A 20,063-nucleotide genomic window follows, 5' to 3' on the forward strand; every position below is an offset into this window, starting at 1 on the left:
CATCTGAATGTCTGAAATACTTTTTTGTGACACACTGAGGAGCAAGTTAATCATAAACTGCTCACAGTATTACTTAATCTCTTAACACAGAGTTCAACTGCCCAACCAGAAAAAAATGTTTGGATGAATAAGAATCAGTGACACTGTCTGAGGTACTTGGGCGTAACTTTGTGCTGAACATTGGGGGTCAAGATCTCTGTTTAAATAAATAAATAATCTGAGTAAAGTCTCAAATGGCTAAACATGCAACCATTTTGCTGGTAATAACTGAGTGAAGAAAATCAACAACCTTTTTATGCAAGATAATTCATAACTTTATCGGGGAGGAGTGGGGGGGGGGGTATTTTGGCTGGGTCTGATTATTGGGGGGGGGGGGGGGGGGGGGTCATGGTTATCCAGTCATGGTTTACTGAGAGTCTAAATATTTTCTCTGATTGTAGAACTGTGGACGTGATGTTAGTCTTGGACTTGGCCAAGGTTCACTTGCCCTGGTGCTGAACAGGACCTGGGTATGTCACATAACCACTATAAGTATACTGGAATCATCTCTTCACAACTAAAGATGGATGAATACATAAAAGTTTAAGTAAGACTGTCACCTTCTGATATTTCATCTTGTCAGGGTGTGCGTGGAGGAGAGGAAGACATGACCCAAACGCTGGACTCACGGTGCAGGATAATGGTGTTTATTATGCCGAAGTACATGGAAGTAACATGAACAGAACAACAGGAAATGAGAACGAGTGACAAAATAAACTGAACCTGAACAAACTGAAAACACTGGGTCACTGACCCAGGAACCCTGACACATATTACATACATTTCTTTTATTGGGCCCAAAACTGGACTTCATTAGTAAATAAGTGATGTCACAGTGGCTACATCTACTGTTAGTAAACAGTTGTTATCCAGACGTCATGGAATCAGATGGAGTTGGATGTTAGTGGGGTGAGCATTTTTGCATAGCATTTATTTTTTGTCATGGTCAAACAGGAGATTTTAGATAATTTCAGCATGCATTAGCAGAATACTGCTGGACAAATATAGCAGGTCACAGATCCTGCCTCTAAACTCTGTCAACCCCTTTCTTTTCATTTTCAAGCACAGCTACTTTCATGCCTACTAGTGTATTTTATGAACCAAATTGCACAGTTTTAGCCATAGCTGAACCCTAAACCCTGGGAAGATGTCTTTATTTATGCAAAGGAAAAGACAAAAAATCAAGAACCACGTATTGAAAATAAATTGGAACAAACAGGAATGAGGCTCTTAGTCTCTATGCTTCATCGTGTGATAAAATACCAACTCAACTCACATACAGGCATGAGTTACTGCTCTCTCATGTTTACTTCAGTTTTGTCTGATATCAGGCTACTTTTGTCTTTTATTTTGTTTGTTTATTAGATGTTTATTAGACAATCCTAAAACCATGCAACAAAAAAAAAAAACACCCAACAAAAACAAACAATCTGAATCTCTTCTTAGGGTAACTCAGTCCCTCTTCCATAGACTAAAATTTATGTTCCAGCATGTTTTACAATGCTGCTTCTACCTCTTGGTTTCCCCACTTCAAAATGTTATTAAAGGCAAAGGGCGATGCAAAACAAAACCAAAAAGGGATGAACCAAAGCTAGAGACACAGGGAAACCACAAGGAAACGCACACAACACTTTGAGATGATGCGACATGGAACAGATGGAGACTCTGACACAAATACACAGAGGGTAATGAGAGACATTGGAGCACAAGGGGAACACAGCTGAGGACAATTATACATGACAAGACAGGGAGGACACGAAAGTGAATATACTGACACAAGACGTACCTTCAACGCAACACAGGAAGTACGACAGACACACACAAGCACAGGCCACGATATGAGAGCAGAGGGAACACAGGGACGTGGGACCAGGGCAGGCACAGAGACACAGACATGACTCAAGCTTTATAACATAGAAAACGTGGACATAAAACATGACAGATTAACAGACGTAGACTTAACATGGCGAACAGGAAACTTAACACGGGGGGGATGGCACAAAGGAGTCATAAGGAAACAAGAACTGTAACTAGGCAACCTAGGAGCTAACAAAGACTAAATGAACCAAACCATAAACAATGAATATCAAAATACAATGAAACACAAAAACACTGGATCACACGACCCAGAACCATGACATTTAGTCTGTTACTGTTACTGTCTTGGAGCAACTGTAACCCATGTCATTTAATCTGATTCTGATATGACTGAGGACTCAAGTGGAGGACACATTGAAAGGTTCAGAAAATTTAATGAACAGAATTGGATTTATTTTTTAATCTATAGAGCTACAGAAAAGGTTGGTTAAAATGCCGCGTGGCTAGGGAAAATAAGTTATAAGTATTTAATTGAAGTTTTTCTTCTTTGTGTTGTAGTTTTGTGTCAGAAAATTGTGTCAGAATGACAAATGGAGTGATACTGAGATCTTTCCAAGACCGGACAAACTTGTGTTTGAAACATGGGACGCCATCCTCAACACATAAACATGAAGAAATATGCATTTGGAGTCATGTCGAGCTTCAGATCCACATACATATGTGAGCATCTATTCTTTACCATGAAACAAACACCGCTCACACCTCACAGACAACAGCATGCAATCCAGCGCAGATGAAAGTGACTTTGTACAGCCCCGATTTGCAGTCCCATTAAGTCCCATTAACCAGGTAAAATACATATTTATGCAGCTGTTTTCAAAATATTTATTTTTCATTGTTTAGTGACATAGTGCTTTTTTTCCAATGTATTTTTTAAATTCAGGTCAAGGCTCTGCTACAGGCTCCGAAAGCCCAAAGGCGATATAAGGATGACTGCTCACCACAGTTTTTGTTTGCTACATGGACAATTTAAGTTCAGCTTTTTATTTGTGTTTCTTTTTTGTTATTATTTTTTAAGAGTTCAAAATGTGTTCATTAAATAAATACAATTTCATTTTCTCTGTAGCACTTCATGGATTTCATAAGCAACAAACTATAGTTTATACAAAGTGTAAAGGTAAAAAAAACTAACAAAAAAAACAATATATGCAGTCGGCCCCAACTTGACATGAATACATTTTACTCTATATTTATTTCTTTGCACTATAGTTAAAAAAATATATAACTAAACTAAACTCAAGTTTTTCTTTCCACATTTCAACATTTTTCCTTCTTTTTTATCATTCAGTTTGTCAAAGACTCCAAGCTCCACAATCCCGGAAACAGCAGGGATGGATATTAAAATATTTAGGTTATATTATAAAATTAACAGTAAGTCTGCTCTGAGGAGGAGAGAGAAAAACATGCTGTACTTCAAGAGACGGAGTCTGCTAGTAAAAAAAATCTTTGTTTGCAGTGTAGAAAATGTGAAGCATGCTTTCAGTGTTCTTGTTCCTCAGCGACAGTGTGTCCCAGTAACAGCTCCACATCACAGATGTGAAGGTTTTCTTCTGTAGTTGTTCATCTGTTAAACTTCCAGCTTTGCTGAGCTGACAGCCAAAATGATTTTAGCTTCTAACTTAATGCTGGTCTGTTTTTGCTTCCCTGAGATCACAAAGAAATTGTAACTGTTCCGTTCTTAGTTGCTGGGAGATAAAATGTGTTTGCTCTGGAATTCATTGAAACCTTCTGGCCATCATTTATTCCTTTATGTCCAGAACATAGGATAGGGAAGTTTTTTGTTTCCACCTGTCTTAACTGTAATTGTTACTTGACAGAGGCAGTTCACTGTTCACTGGAAGCTGCTTTGTTGGTGTCAGATGTGTTGGTTGAAATGAAAACTCATGTTCATTATTGCAGAAACCTCACTGGTACAGACAAAAGAAGTCATCACATCAATCAACATTTTCTTAATTTGATGTTCTGTTTAATTCTGCTTTGATTGAGTTCAGTGTTTTCATATCCTGAATGTTGTTCAACTTTATTCTGATGGTGAAAAAAAAAGTTTTAATTTTATGATGACAATTCTGTCCTTTAATATGTTGTTTTATAAACTGTCATTTGTGCAGTGTTGTAGTTCATTACGATGCATTTCATTTACTTACTCTTGGTTAGTATGGAGAGCTGGTGATACATCTGTATTTAGAAAAACAACAATATTAGTACAAACATGCAAAAAAACCCAAACAGTTCTAATAAAGGCAGAACTCAGTTTTACCCTGTTATTTTCATCCACCACAGGACTGCTGCTAATACTGCTAATACTGCTAATACTGCTAATACTGCTATAACAAAAAGTCCTCCAATGATCCCTCCTATGGTGGCTCTCAGCTGGTTTGGATGCAGACTCTGAGAACTGTCATTTGGTGGATCTTTAAAAAAGAAAAAAATCTCTTCAGTTTAAAGACAGAGACAGTAAGGTAACAACTGTTTGCTTTTCCTGTCACATTCCAGCATGTCCTGAGCAACACAGGACAGGGGGTAAATGTGTGTGCTAACGCTGTCTCTAGTATGTGCTTATCTTTAGTTGTTTTTAGTACAACTCTAGATTTGTTCATATAAATGGACACTGGACTGGACCCAGTGCAGGTAGTGGGAGACTGTTACGGCCCAGCAGGGCCTCCTCCTGAAGGTGCCTGTGTGGGCGTGTCCCACTACCTCTTCTGCCTGAGGTGCCACCTTTCCCTTTTGTGCAGCTGACTCTCATCAGTAATCAAGGAGATCTAAGCCCAGGGAAAGGTGAGCTCTGGGCCAGAGTGCCATTAGTGTGGTTACAGCTAGTGAGCTGCGTGTCTGTGTTTGTATCTAGTGAGCTGCTTTCTTTTTGACTTACTTTGTACTTTATTGGCTAACGTTTGAGTTTTGTTTGTTTCCTTAAATGGTGATAGCGGCTTGTCCGTCTCTTTTAGTTGAGCTACTTAATAAAACTATTTAATTTAACCCTTCTGCCTCCTTGACTCCTCTTTCTGACCCGGACACTTTTTGTTACTTCCCCCTCACCGCCTGGACCCTTTTAGGGGAACGTAACAGAGACAGAAGGACTCTGGCCAAAATAACATCTCTGATGGACAGAGTCTCCCACCCCATGCATTTAAATGTTGCTGAACTGCAGAGCTGCTTCAGTGACAGGCTGCTACAGATGCATGAAGGAGCGTATCAGCAGGTCCTTCCTCCCTGCAGCTGTCAGACTGTACAATCAAAACTGCTCCCAACAATCATCGATGTTTACATCAGCGCTGTAACTGCAATAATTTAATCAACTGATTCACACTACAACCTGGTTTGCCTCTTATCTGTAGTTATTTTTATTTAATTTAATAACTGTACAGTACTCTGTTTAGAGTAACCATTGCCCATATGTAAATATGTAAGAAAAAAAATGTGTATGTTTCTGTTCTGTGTCCTGTGTACTATTTGTTTGTATATGTGTCTTTCTGGCTGCTGTTACAACCAAGTTTCAATTTACAGGCCAATATATGTTCCTATCTGCAGCTATGGGCACCACCTCTGTGTACAGATCTAAGGTCTATGATTATGAATAAAATCAGTGGAAATTAGTTTCCTCTGAAGTGGGTCCAGTGTCAGCCTTAGAAGCAAGTTGTAGAACTTGGTTATTTGGGAAGACTCACAGTAGAGCTACTACTCCTCTTTACTAAAATAAAAAAAAAAGCCTGCTAATATGTTTCAGGCGAATAATGTAGGACCTGCAGCAGACCGTACTGGAGAGATCCGTTTCAATTATTATAAATTGGGGTCAAAATGACCCAGACTAGTATCATCATATAAATACGAGACAAATAATTTTACTTGGAGTTAATTAAAACTAATATCAGAATCAAAAGATGGCGAATAGACTTGGACTGCCTGTTGGACAAAAACTGCAAGCGGTGTTAAAGAAAGGGTTTACACTAAATGCAATGTAACTGTCACTTTGTAAAGATATTAATACTAATCAATTTTCTTCCTTAGATGACATTAATAGCAACTTATAATAATTTGAAAAAAATTAAGTTTTCATCTCACTGTAAAACATTCTTATGGTCTCCATGGACCTCAGCAGTACTTTATGTATGTGAAGTATGTTTATCAGATGTGTAAGGTGAAAAGCTGTCTTCTCTGGTCACTGACAGGATGTCCCCTTATATCTTAATTTGCTTCAAACATGAAAGAAAACTGCCTCCTCAAAATCCTCAGACAAGCTTCAGATTCAAACCCAGAACCCTCCTGCATAAAGTGGAAGTACCCACCCCACCACCATAATGCCTCAGTGGGAACAACAAATACTGACTAAAGTTCCTACAAAAAGACCTCAGCAAAAACACATGTACATGTAGATGTATATGAATGAACTAAGCATATTTTAAACATGTTGAGACCAATCCATGGTCCTGGGATCTATAGATAACATTTACTTGACCACATTGTTGCAGCTTCACCCCTCGGTTTGGAAAATGACTCCAAATTGGACTTTTTAGGAACTAATAAAACTAAAACTGATTAATTATTAAATTGTGTAATATAATTTTAATATTTTTAGTTGAATCCAACATGCATCATATTTTATTAGATCATACTTTTTAAGTTATATAGAAAATTGTAGCTGAAGATGTCATAAAATACTGTTGTAAATGTGTATTGTAAGTATTAACGACTTTACATCCTTACTTGGTTTAAATAAAGTTGCCTTCTCTCCGTTTCTGCGAGTGCTGATGGTGCAGCTGTAGTCCCGATCAGTCTCACTGATCAGTCTCAGCAATAACTATTGCTGATGTAAAATGGAAATTCTATATGTACTGAATTAACACGTAAATTTCCACTTAGTTACCTTCATCACTCCTTACATTTGTTTGTAACTGTTAGTTCCTTCCTGTTTCTGCGAGTGCTGATGGTGCAGCTGTACTTTAGATCCCTATCACTGCTCGAAGGGATCAAAGAACTGCTGATGTTGTAGAGAAGCCGCTCAGTCGGCTGGACTGTGATGTTCTTGGAAGTTACGTTGGATGAAGGACTGGTGGACCAGGTGAGTTCAGGTTTAGGGTAGATGCCCTCTGAGCTGCAGGTGATGATGTTTCCTACCTGCTGAATGCTGACTTTTTGGATCGGAGCTGCAAAAGCAGAAAAAAACACGTTTTATGTTCACATATGGACCAAGTTTAACAGGAACAAGGATTTCATTTTTTGTATCTGTGTAAGTTCTATGAGGTGTTTTGAATCAGCTTTTTGTGAGCAGCAGATCTTTTCATGCTGTGTGAAAGCTTTTTTTTATTATATTAATCCATGTTCCACAACAGAAAGATTTATTATCATGGTTGCTTTTCCCACACATTTTTGAAGCTACCAGGATAAAAAAAGAAAAGCTCTAATAAATATTAATTTTTATGATGTTCGAATGTAAATATGAATATAAACTCAAACTCAACAATTTACTAGCTTTTCAGTTCAATTCAACTTTACTTATATAGCGCCAAATCACAACAACAGTCGCCTCAAGGCACTTTATATTGTACGCATGACAAGACAGGGACAACACGAAACTGAATGTTAAATATTCAGTCTGAATATTTAACATTGCGACTGTTTAGTGGCGATTTGCCGTTTTGCTGCATGTATTTCATCTTGGAGCAATTCTTGACCACTCAGCCTTGAATAAATAAAAATCACATCCTCATATTCTAATCACAATTCAAACTAACAACTGTACAAGTACACACAGCATGTTATTCATAGTTTCAGTTGAAAAATTCTGTGAATAAAAGTGTAAATATTCTGGCACAAAGTAGCAATAGACACAAAATATAGACATTTTCTAATAAACAAATACCAAAAAACAAAACCGCACTACAGAGAACACAAATTTCTTGAATAATTGCACTGTGTATGTATTTACAATTTACAATGTATCTTTAGGTTAATAAAGGATTGTTGGTTTCCGCTGTCAGTTCAACACTGAATTTCTTGAATAAATGTATAGTTTTTGTCTCTTACCATCTATCTTTAGGTTGATAAATGACTCCTTGTTTCCATCGATGGTGCTGGTGTAGCACTTGTATTTGCCTTCATCTCGAACCTCCACCTTTGTCAGCTGCAGTGAGGCGTTTCCTGTGGAGATCTGGTCGTTGAACAGTGATGTCCTGCCTCTGAAGCGCTGGTTCTGATGTTCCAGCTGATCTTTGTTGTGGTAGAATGAGTGGACAGTAATGTCTCCTGCTGATACCTGATGCCAGTGGATGACTACATCTCTGCCACCATAGCTGCATGGCAACATGCATCTCTCCATGAAAATGCAGGACACCTCAGTATCTGCAACAACAGGTAGAGACACATGATCAAAGTCATGAATCAGAGGTTTTGTGTTTGTGTACTTGAGTTGTTTCTGTTTGGGTTTTCCTTCATTATAGAGTTAGAAGTTTTGATTCTTTTAGTTCAATTTGGATGAATTTTATTTTTTTATTATTCTACTGAGGCTGTTATGTGTTTGTAGAGTTTTAGGTTCCAGTTTATATATTTTACTTTTTACCCTGTCTGTCTGATCCTCTGTCACATTCTTTCTGTGTCAGTCACGGTTCCCTTATTATTATTACTTTGTGTTTGTTTATTTTTTTTGTATTGTACTGTATCAAGAGAAGAAAACGAGAAATAATAAAACACAGCTGCTCGACTGGAATGTAGTCTCGGTCTGCACCGCAAACTGTTAAACTATCAGGAAGCTCTTTCTAAACTTGCTCATTAGATTTAAAAGAAGTTTCCTGAACTTTGACCTGAATCTCAGAATTACAGAAATACATTTGCTGACATATAAATTCATGTTAATGTAAATTATTAATTATAATATATTATAATATAATTATCTAGAGTACAAATGAAAAATTGTTTAAATAATAATTTTTCACTAATGAAGGAAAAATGTTTTCAAAACAGGGCCTTCCTATAAAGTCATATATCATTCATATCAAAGACGACTGTGTGGATGAATTTTTCAGTTATTACAAAAGAACTCTAACAGACTCCATTCAGGCTTAAACACCTGAAGACCTGAAGTACAAGGTTATGAAAATAGGACACTGCTACCATGAGAGCAGAATTTAACAAAACTACATCTGATAAATGAGAATCTAAAAATATACACAATAATAATTACTGATGACCACACACCTCAAACATAAATTTGTCACATCTGCATGTTTTCAAATCTTTAACGTTATGAGAAATAAAATCATGTATAACGAGATAATTGTTATACCTTGTAGTTACATACACTTTGATTTGCTATAATTTATCCAACCAAATGAAGCAGTTATTTTGACATTTATCCTGACATGTGATTTTCTTAAACTTTACAGATAAAGATAGAGTAAAAGGTGGATATATTTAAATTTGTTTTATTTTTATTTTTTTAAAAAGTGCCACTAAGAACAATTTTGCTTCTGTGCATCCAAACAATGTATAAACCTTATTCACATTTCATGATAAATCGTTTTTGACATTGTTGCCTCCACTCCCACACGCTGAATGTGTTCAGTTTCATTCCGTCTCCAACCCAGCGCCTACAGCAGGGTGCAAAATGCTAACAAGCAGGCATACGTGGACTGCTATGACCAAGTGGCCAGCAGAGTGTCCAGGAACATCTGTGCCACGTATGCCCTGGAGGTACAAATGTTACACCGACCCTAGGGTGGTTAAGAAAGACCGAGCTAAGATCAGAGGGACTTCCAGATACAGATGGATAAAAGGGTGGCGGCTAACCAACCAGACATAGTAGTAGTGGGCAAACCGAGTAAGACGGTCGTAGTGATAGATTTAGAGATACTGAGTGATGGCAGCATCAGGGAGAATGAACATTCTGGCCATTTTGATCATTTTCTAGCTTCATGTTATTCATGTCATACTAATGTTTTGGGCTGCCCCTCAGTTTATCATCAAAGAAAGATTAAAAAAAAAAAAGAAAGAGCTTCCCTAAGATGTAAACACCATATCCATATACCAGAGGATGCTGCAGAAAGAGTAAAACAGGAAATGAGAAAAAGTAATTTATTTGTAGCGCTATTATACTATACTATCTATCAATAACAAACTGATACATAGACTAGTAATATGCATGTTTTAAAGACTTCCAGATTGAGACAAAATAACATAACACGAGACATAAAAATGTTTAAATAAAGTTATGTACAGAAACATGAAAATGAAAAAAGAAAAGACTTATTTGAGGTAAGGAGAGACAACACAGTAGTACACTGAAGTATGTTGTCAGAGATTTCAAACCTCAGAGTGACAGCTGTTTGCTGACTCGTCAACAAGAAATATTCATGCAGGAATCCATCCTAACAGGTTGTCTTACAATCCTTTAAAGGTCTCTAAAGTTTAAGAACAGATTTACTTCACAATAACCATGTAAACACAATTCATTGGGATATCTTGCAGTCACAGTTTGACTCCTGTTACCGTACAGAAAGTTGTAAATACTTCAGTTTTCCTTTGATTATAAACTCATCTTTGTGTATGTTTAATTAAATTAAACTCACTATTGTGCAGTCAAACATTGTGTGAACCATATTCCTACTTCACTGAATAATGATCACATTAAAAAAGAGGTTTCTTGCTGTACCTGTAATTTCTGAGATTTATACCTGAGCTTTAAGTTTGACTCAGTCTCTCTCTTCAGTACCTCCTATATTTGGTTTGTAAACATCATAACTGTGATTTGTATTCACAATAGATTCAAGTAATAAATGCAGTGAAGCTTTTACTCACCTGCTTTTACAAAAGTCCACTGAAAAGTCAGGACCACCAAAAACACGACACACTTGATCCCAGCCATTGTCCTGCTGTTTCATGGTACACGATCTGAGTGTTTGTGAGTAAATACATCTACATGACATCTGACCCAGCAGCTTAGCATATTCACTGTGATGATAATCACACCCTTCATCTGAATGTCTGAAATACTTTTTTTGTGACACACTGAGGAACAAGTTAATCAGAAACTGCTCACAGTATTCATATAATCAACTTCTTAACACAGAGTTCAACTGTCCAACCAGAAAATTTGTGAATGACAAAGAATAAAAAGAACCCAAAATACTTCTATAATATTTCACTGACACTGTGTGGTGTGTGTGGCAGGACTACATAGTGCAGAAAAATGTTTCTGTTGTGGTTTACTCTGAATATTTTCTCTGACTGGATAATTGTGGATGGTAGCCTTGGTCTGGCCTTGGACTTAGCCTGGGTTCTTTTGCTCTGGTGCTGAAGAGGTAAGCTATAGAAATGCCTTTTTCATTTTAATGTGGAGCATGTTACTGACTCAGTATAATGTCTAGGATACAATTCTGCTTTAGATTACGTTTGTCTAAATCTGACTGCAGTGCTTTAAAGCAGACACTGAGAAACTGAGCAAGGTCATTTGGACAGGTGTGACACAGGAGGAAGAGAATTTCCTTTGATAGATAATATTTGGGCCATTTTTAAGTTGTCATACTGTACTGTAAGATTTTCTTCAAGTATATGTTTTTCACATTATATCATTTCGACCATTATTTCCAGGCATCTTCACAGAGTAACGTAGGAGATAACTTTGTCGTTTTGTGAAAAAAAATTCACTTCAGCATCCCCTGCTGGAGAAAAAACAACGATTTATTGTTAGACATGATACATTTTAATTAAAAAAATGAACCAAAACTAATGAAAATATAAATCGTAGGTTAACAAGAAGGATAATGCATTTAATATTTTTATGGTTTTCTTTTTTTGAAACATCAGAGGAAATTTGATGACTCACAGATGACTGAAAACATCTTCAAGATTTTGTATAAACATCATTTCATTTTAAAATTATATTTCTTAAAATAACTTGATTTAAAAATAAAATAAGATCACACTCAATAAAACAATCTCCTGTCCAGATGTTTCAAGTTTCTGTTCTTGCTTTTTTAATGTTTTTTGCTTGTGCAGTTTCCTAAAGTACCATCCTCGGTCACTGATGCTTTGTTCTTTTTTATTTTTGCAGTTTTTGCAGGTAAAGACAAACTCAAAGATTATTGTCACCCTTGAAAATACTTAATTACATTAATATCCTTCCAGCCTAGGTAATCATTTTCCTCTTTAAAAGATGTTAAAGAACAACAAAAAAAGCAAAAACACATGATCTTCTCTTTGCTTTGAGCCCTCGCTCGTACAAACACAGATTTGTGGATTAACCAAAGAAGATTCTTATGGGACAAGTGAAAACACGGTTTTCATCCGACTGTCATTTTTGATTGATTATATTGCCCAACTGTATGAAGAATACAGTAAGAGTCTAAATGCCACATAAACACAAGCACAAGAATGAGCACTTATTTTGATGTTAAAATGTCTAAAATAATGAACAGTGTCAACTTAAAAACAAAACAAAACACAAAGTCAAGAAAGTCAAGAACCAAAATCAATCAAAAAAGACAAAAAACACACAGGTTCTTCCAGCAGCTCATGTGGTTACAAAAGCTGCAAAAAATAATCGTCTGCAAAGGGAGTCTGATATAATATTTGCTGCAGGTAAATTTGCTAACATTCACCTCAGTTGATTAAGGTAAGGACATGAGGAGGAAACAGTATGAGCTGTGTGAGGCTACTAAAGGCAGTGGATCCCTCAGCAGCTGGATTACAAGGAGCACAGGTAACATACGTGTACCAGTTGTTTCAGAGGTATTCAAGTATAAAATAATAATAAACATATTTGGAAAGTTTTGGTTCTATAGCGTTGTTTTGTTATAACTTTATTATGAATTAAGTGCAAGAGTTGTTAAGTGTGGATGATTATATAAAAGATTAATGCAATAGCAAATTGTGCCTTATTCTCCGATGGACAGCAAATGGAGAGTGTTGATGAGATGGAAGGAGGAAGAGAGGCAAAGAGTGAGTCACAAGTAGAGCCTTGTTTATTTCTCAGTTTTGTTGCCTTATGATTCCAAGTGCTGTCTCAGATCAACACAGCTCTGCCCTCCAGCACTATCAGCAGCAGGAACAGCAGGAGCAGCAGCAACATTGCACCCCATCAGGTAAAACATAGGTTAGGTTTGCGCTGCACTGTTGCTACCTGACGACAATGATATAGTATGATGCGATTGCATATTAGATTCTTGATGAATGTATGTCTTTCTTTGCCTTTAGACAATAATTCTGATGGCAAAAGAGCCAAACCGGACAGGCGAAAAAAAGATGAATGTATGTTGTTGTTATTCAGCCTGGTTCTATATGCCCCTTTTTAACTTTGAGCACCGCCCCTTTAAACATCTCTGCACGGCCCTGGGTACGTGCACGTTTCAGTTTTTGATGGCTCCAAGTCACTGATTTGAGGTCGTCATCAGCAGGTTTTTCACTCATGAAAGTTTGTGCTTTACTGAGCAGAGAGCCAAAACTCAGCAGAGTTCAGAGGGATCGACGTCTTCACTGCAGTCACAGAACTACACACCGGACCAAAGCAGTGCGTTTACCGGGGCGTGCTTGGATGGTTTTAGAGCTTCCATTTCCTATTAGCTGAAGTTTAGCACTGTCAATAATATTAAAAAATTAATTATAATGAATACAGTTGTTCAAACAAAGAGAAATCTTCTACAGTCCAAAATAAACACCACATCAATCTGAATTTGCCTCATCTTACATAATTTCCTTAGAAATTAATAAAATATTCTGTCATACATGTTGTTGAACGATGCTTCACTCTGACACACTATTAAATCATTTTTGACTAAACAGCAGTTACATTAGACTGATTATAGACATCTGGTTGTATCTTCATAATCATACTGTTTTCAAACAAGTTCATTTTTTGGTGTAGTTCATACAAGATTTACTCACGTATCCTTTTTGCTGTCTCTTCGTCGTTGTTCTCGATGCTCTGGGGCAGTGATTATGAAAGTGTGTAGCGCACCCCACAGGTGGGGCGCAGAGTTCTGACAGGTGGGGGGCATTTTACCTGGCAGAAGCGTCATGCGGAACAAATGTTTAACATTGGATTCACTTTTACGGCGGAAAAAAAAATTGTGTCAGTTACATTAAAATTGCACATCCGCTGAAAAGCTGCAGCCGCGTGTTTAAGTGAACATTTATTTATTTATATTGCTTTTTTAAAGAATTGGTGCAGACTAATGAAGCAGTCTAGTGATAAAAGTTATAAATAGTTATTTGAAATGAAAGTTGTGTGTTTAAAACAAAAATTACTGAAGGATTTATTGCGAAAGAATTTACTATCTAAATAAAGTTGCAGCTAGGCTTTTCTGTCCATCTGTTTGGTTTTGATGGGGTGTGAAAATATTTATTCCTGCAATGTGGGGACTGATGTAAAAACTTTGAGAACCACTGTTCTAAGGAATCGGGTCCAGGAAACATCATAATCAGTTGAAATGACTTGAACAAAATGAATTGCAAAGTGATGAAAAAAAAAGTGATTTACCTCTTCCTCGTCCATACATCTTAACGACCACTGCTGCTAGTAGTTTAAACATAATAGCAACAAACAAAGTTGCTACAATAACGGCAAAAAATTCTAAAACTGAAAGAAACAGAAAGAGGCATTTAGCTCCAATCTCTCAGGATGGATGGATTTACAAAAAAACAAAAAACAAAAACAGTCCCATAAAAAACCAAATCAAATAAAAAAACATAAGTTTCTTTGTCTGTACGTCGTGGTTCTTGTTTCTTTGAGGAATTGAGTCCAGAAAACATCATAATCAATAGAATTTCAAAATAAATTTCAGGGAAGTAAAGTGAGATTGTTTACCTTTTTTGTATGTATAAATTATGAAGGCTACTGCTGCTGCTATAATGACAGTGACTACAATGACTCTTCTTAAACTAGATCCTGAGGTACCTGAAACAGAAAGAAACAGAGTCAGCTTAAATGTCTTTTGGTTTTAACTTCTTCATGACTCTGAATTAGAGAAGTGGAAAAAAATGAATTTAATTGATGAATTGATGGAAAAAAAAATAGGTCCACGTAAAGTGAGACACTCTGGACAGGGCCAGAGGTTTTGTTCAAAATTATTAAATAATTTACTTTGTAGTTTTAGAAGAGATTTGAAGTCAGAGAGAAAGGCATGGGAGTGAGAACCGTATTCCTGACTGCAACAAGAGAGTCCTATATTTTAGAAATATGCACCAGAAAAAAATAAAGATTTATTCCTTTGCCCATCACATCAGGATGTAGTCTAATTCAGTACAACAGCAGCAATCAAATTCAGGGCAACTAGATTGTGAACAGAATTTCATTGTGTGTGTGTGTGTGTGTGTGTGTGTGTGTGTGTGTGTGTATCATAGTGTATTGTATTGTCCAGTAAAATCTTAACCATTTAAGTGTGAGAAAAAGCTACCTTACCTTTATGAATCATCACAGATCTGAGACTTATTGTTGTCTCTTCAGCATCATTGACTTCACATGTGTAGATTCCCTCCTGATCTGCAGATATGTCCTGTAGTGTGAGGCTGCCTGACTCTGAAAGCTTCTTCACATGCTGCTTCCATTTCTCTGAGACTGTGTAGTTTGTGACAGTCCCATTCAGGATGAGCTGACTGTGGTTGAATCTCCAAATGAGATTTGAGAGTGTAAAGTTTGATGGACTGCATGGGATTGTGTTCTCATACTCAAGAACATCTTGAGACGCTGAAATATTATTACAAAAAACACACAAAACTTATATTTATGAAAGCACATTATGAAATTTTCCAATCTAAAAATTATGCAGATTTACTGTACATATGAATTATCATTTTTCAATTATCTTCAACTGAAAACCTGAATCTGTTTAATAACAAATTTCCACTTAAAGCATTAGTTGCATTCATCACTGCTTACGCATTTTCAGAAAAGCTACACGCTTCCTGTTTCTGCGAGTGCTGACGGTGCAGCTGAAGTTCAGATCGTGATCGCTGCCTGAAAGGATCAGAGAGCTGCTGATGTTGTAAAGCTGCTGTTCAGTCTGGTTGACTGTGGTGGTGTTTTTGAAAGTCAGACTGGATGGAGGGCTGGTGGACCAGGTGAGTTCAGGCTTTGGATAGATCCCCTCTGACCTGCAGGTGATCCCGTTTTCTCCCTGGTAAACGTCGACTTTATGGACTGGAGCTTCAAGAAAGGAAAAGAAAATTGTATTCTTTTGCTAACGTTATGGAGGGATTTGGACTATAGCAGTTTAAAAGGGAGGGACAGGTATTTGTACAGAATGAAGTGATATAGTGAAATAATATAGTTAATGAACTATTGGAAGCAGAACATCTTTCCATGTTGAGACTAGTAACTGGCTACAAACTCTAATAAATATTGCATTTCATGTTTTTGGAATAGAAATCTCTTTACTGTTCTCAGTTTGAACATTTCACATACTCAACAGCTATTTAGAGTTTTTGTAGTGTGTGAATAAGGTTTACATCTCCTGGTCAGGTATGTTATCTACATATATACGACTGTTGACCACTAACCCTGAGTAAATAACTTTACACTCTTGCTTTCTAATCATAACACAGAGTTACAAATGTAAAACTTTATTCAGTGGAAAACAGAATAGACAAATAAGTATAACAACTTAAAACTGAATTACTAAATAAATGTATCTTTTTTGTCTCATACCATCTGCCTTTAGGTTGATAAATGACTCCATGTTTCCATTGATGGTGCTGGTGTAGCATCTGTATCTGGCCTCATCCTGAACCTTCACTCCTGTCAGCAGGACTGAGGCGTTTCCTCTGGAGATCTGGTCCTTGAAGGTTGATGCTCTGCCTTTGAAGCGCTGGGCCGAGTTTCCTGGCTGGTCTTGATTGTGGAAGAATGAGTGAACGGGAAGATTTCCTGCTGACACCTGATGCCAGTGAATGACTACATCAGCACCCTCATAGCTGCATGGCAATGTGCAGTTCTCCATATAAACACAGGACACTTCAGTATCTGAAACAACCAGAAGATAGACATCAAAAAAGTTCAGCTTACTAGAAGTCACTTTTTTTTCAGCTTCTTTGATCAACCATGATGAGGTTTGTCCTGAGTGGAGTCTGTCCTGTTAAACCTCTGTACAGTCTTGGCTGCTGTGCTGCAGCTCAGTTTCAGGGTGTTGGCAACATGCTTTTAGCCTAGGCCTCTTTATGCAGAGAATCAATTCTTTTTTTCAGATCCTCAGTGCATTCTTTGCTATGATGTGTCAGGTTAAACTTCCAGTGGCCAGTCTGAGAGAGTGTGAGAGCAATTACACCGAATTCAACACACCTGTCCCCGATTTACACCTGAGACCTTGTAAACTAACGTGTCACATGACACCAGGGAGGTAAAATAGCTAAATGGGCATAATTTGGTCACTTAGGGGTGTACTCACTTTTGTTAGCAGCGGTTTAGACATTAATGGCTGTATGTTGAGTTATTTTGAGAAATTTGCACTGTTATACAAGCTGTACACTGACTACTTTACATTGTATTAAAGTGTCATATCTTCATTGTTGTCCCATGAAAAGATAGAATAAAATATTTACAAAAATGTGAGGAGGGTGTGCTCACGTTTGAGAGATAGTGTATGTTATTTTGCCCAGTCTCTTTCTCATTGTTGAATCAAAAACTCTGACATTAACTGAGATTACTGACGCCTGCTGTTCTTTAATGTTGTTCTGGGTTCTTTTGTGACCTCCTGGATCTTTGTCTAATACCAAGATTTTCTTGATGAAATATGTAAGTGTGATACACAAAATACTAGCAAATCAGGAAGGGGGCAAACACTTTTTCACTACTGTATATGCTCTGGTAGAGGACTGAAAGGTTAAAGACCACCCACAGGGCAACTAGGGTGTTCATACATAGTGTAAAGTGGAGATGAGTTTTTCTGTGGAGGATGTCAAATGAAAACAGTTAAGGTAATCTTGTCTCAGGACTGATTGTGTTCATTTTGATTATTTTCTAGCTCATAATTCATATCATTCTTATTTCTTCTTATTTATATCATACTAAGCTTTAGTGCTGCCCCTCAGTTCGTCTTAAAGCAAAGATTTTTTTAAAAAAAGGTCTTTTGAAAGAGTTGCGGAGATGCAGACACCACATCCCCAACACGAGAGGATGCTACAGAAAGAGTTTAGTGCAACAGGAAATAAGAAAACGGTAATGTATTTGCAGTGGTATTAACAGCAAATTTAAGTTATATCTGGTACAATAGTATCTAATGGTGTTATTGTTAGATTAATGTACAGCTAAAGGAATCACAAAGTACTTTTTAATTTTACATGATTTTGATTAATGACAAACAAACACACCTGATACATCATATATGCATGTTTTAAAGGCTCCAGATTGAGACATAATAACATATTTTAAATAAAGTCATGCAAAGAAACATGAAAATGAAAAAAAGACATCTTTGAAGAAAGAAGACACAACACTGTGAAGTATGTTGCCAGAGATTTCAAATCTCAGACAGTGACAGCTGTTTGCTGACTCGTCAACAAGAAAATATTCCAAGGTTTTATTTTTAGCGATATGCAGGAATCCATCCTAACAGGTTTTCTTACAATCCTTTAAAGGTCTCTAAAGTTTAAGACCAGATTTACTTCATGTAAACCACAATTCATTAGGATATCTTACAGTCACAGTTTGACTCTATAATCTTAGAGACAGTTATACATACTACAGTTTTCTTTTAATTATAAACTTCACACAATTAAAGTGACATTTTTTTTATTTCTATTTTGCTTCTGTGTATGTTTAATTAAATCTCACTAATGTACAGTCAAATATTGTGTAAACCATATTCCTACTTCACTGAATAATGATGATAAAAAAAGAAGAAAATAAAAAACAGGTTTCTCTACACACCAATAATTTCTGAGATTTAGATCTGAGAGTTTTGCCCTGAGAGCTTTTAAGTTTGACTCAGAGTCGCTGAGTTGTTTGGTTTTCTAAACCACATATCCATGATTTATACTGGAATATACTGGAATAAGGTAGCATGTGTAGAGAACATCTCACTCACCTCCTCTTGCTTGAGTCCACTGGAAAATCAGGACCATCAAAAACACGACACATTTGATCCCAGCCATGATCCTCCTATGTTTCAAGCTACGTTAGTGTTCAAAAAGTAAACAGCGATGGTGAAATCTGACCCAGCTTGTTTGGTTGCTAACAGCAGGTTAGCATATTCACTGTGAAAAATGTCACACCCTTCATCTATACTTTTTGTGACACACTAAGGAAAAGTTAATCAACAACAAGAACCAAAAAGAGAAATATTTCTGTAATATTTCACAGATACTGTCTAAGGCTTGGTGAGTGTTTGGCAGAACGTCATGGTGCAGAAAACAGACATTTTCATTCATATTGTGGAGGTGATGTTAGCCTTGGTCTTGGCCTGGGTTCTCCTGACCAGGTGCTGAAGAGGTAAGTCATAGAAATGCCTTTTTCAGTTTAATGTGGAGCACGTTACTGACTCGGTATAATGTCTAACCTGTAGGATAAAATCCTGTTTTAGATTCTTCTGACTGCAGTGCTTTAAAGCAGACACTGTATACTGAAAAAGGTCATTTGTACAGGTGTGATACAGGAGGAAGAAGATTCCCTCTGAGATTGTTTTACTCCTTCATTGAAAATAGTCAGGCCATGTTTTAGTTGTCATTTAGTACTGTAAGATTTACATTATTTCGAAACACCTTCACAGACTAATATCAGAGATCATTTTATCAGATTGTGAAAAAGTTTCACTTTCTCCCTGGTGGAGAACAAAAGGTAACAGTGATTTATTGTTAGACATTCTTTATTTTTTATTTAAAAAAATGAACTAAAACTTAAGAAATTATAACCAATAAATGACAAAGAAGATCTAATCTAATTAAATGTTTCTCATACTTTTCTATTTTGAAGCATCACAAAAATGCCAACATTTCACTAAGAATCACGCATGTCTGAAAATCAGTTTGAGATTTTGCATAATGATGATTTAAGTTTAAAATTGACATCTCTTTACGTTACTCGAGTTAAAAATCTTTCAAGAGCAGATCAAAAGAGCTGCATAATGAGTTTATAACTACAAGATGTACAGAGAGACCAGACAATCTAATATTTTTTCAATTCTTTGCATTAGTAGCTCAACTAGAGTCCTTTGCGGGTTAACCCC

At 36.7% G+C, this 20,063-nt stretch overlaps 2 protein-coding genes across 4 annotated transcripts; both read right to left on the bottom strand.

The window, feature by feature from the left end:
* Positions 1-664: 664 nt before the first annotated feature.
* LOC146701542 (programmed cell death 1 ligand 1-like) lies at positions 665-10,806 on the bottom strand. 3 transcript variants are annotated; one of them, XM_085467817.1, is made up of 6 exons: positions 10,708-10,806; positions 7,942-8,256; positions 6,798-7,061; positions 4,175-4,328; positions 4,062-4,092; positions 665-3,824 (listed from the first exon to the last, which is right to left on the bottom strand). In XM_085467817.1, exons 1-5 carry the CDS (start codon positions 10,772-10,774, stop codon positions 4,068-4,070), a joined length of 825 nt encoding a protein of 274 aa, XP_085323943.1. In that variant the 5' UTR covers positions 10,775-10,806; the 3' UTR covers positions 665-3,824; positions 4,062-4,067. The 3 variants fall into 3 exon arrangements, with proteins under 3 accessions (XP_085323943.1, XP_085323941.1, XP_085323940.1); XM_085467815.1 differs by having other exon boundaries at positions 665-3,942; XM_085467814.1 differs by having other exon boundaries at positions 665-4,092.
* Positions 10,807-11,634: 828 nt separating this feature from the next.
* Positions 11,635-18,993, bottom strand: LOC146701543 (CD276 antigen-like). Its single transcript, XM_085467822.1, has 8 exons — positions 18,927-18,993; positions 16,553-16,867; positions 15,785-16,051; positions 15,308-15,592; positions 14,714-14,803; positions 14,387-14,485; positions 13,792-13,909; positions 11,635-13,483 (listed from the first exon to the last, which is right to left on the bottom strand). The coding sequence occupies exons 1-8, from the start codon at positions 18,991-18,993 to the stop codon at positions 13,390-13,392; spliced, it is 1,335 nt and encodes a 444-aa protein (XP_085323948.1). The 3' UTR covers positions 11,635-13,389.
* Positions 18,994-20,063: the final 1,070 nt, after the last annotated feature.

This window comes from Copadichromis virginalis, linkage group LG9, assembly GCF_057382275.1.
Source record: "Copadichromis virginalis isolate Kocher_CV1m ecotype Utaka linkage group LG9, C_Virginalis_male_GT1.1, whole genome shotgun sequence".
Taxonomy (NCBI): Eukaryota; Metazoa; Chordata; class Actinopteri; order Cichliformes; family Cichlidae; genus Copadichromis; species Copadichromis virginalis.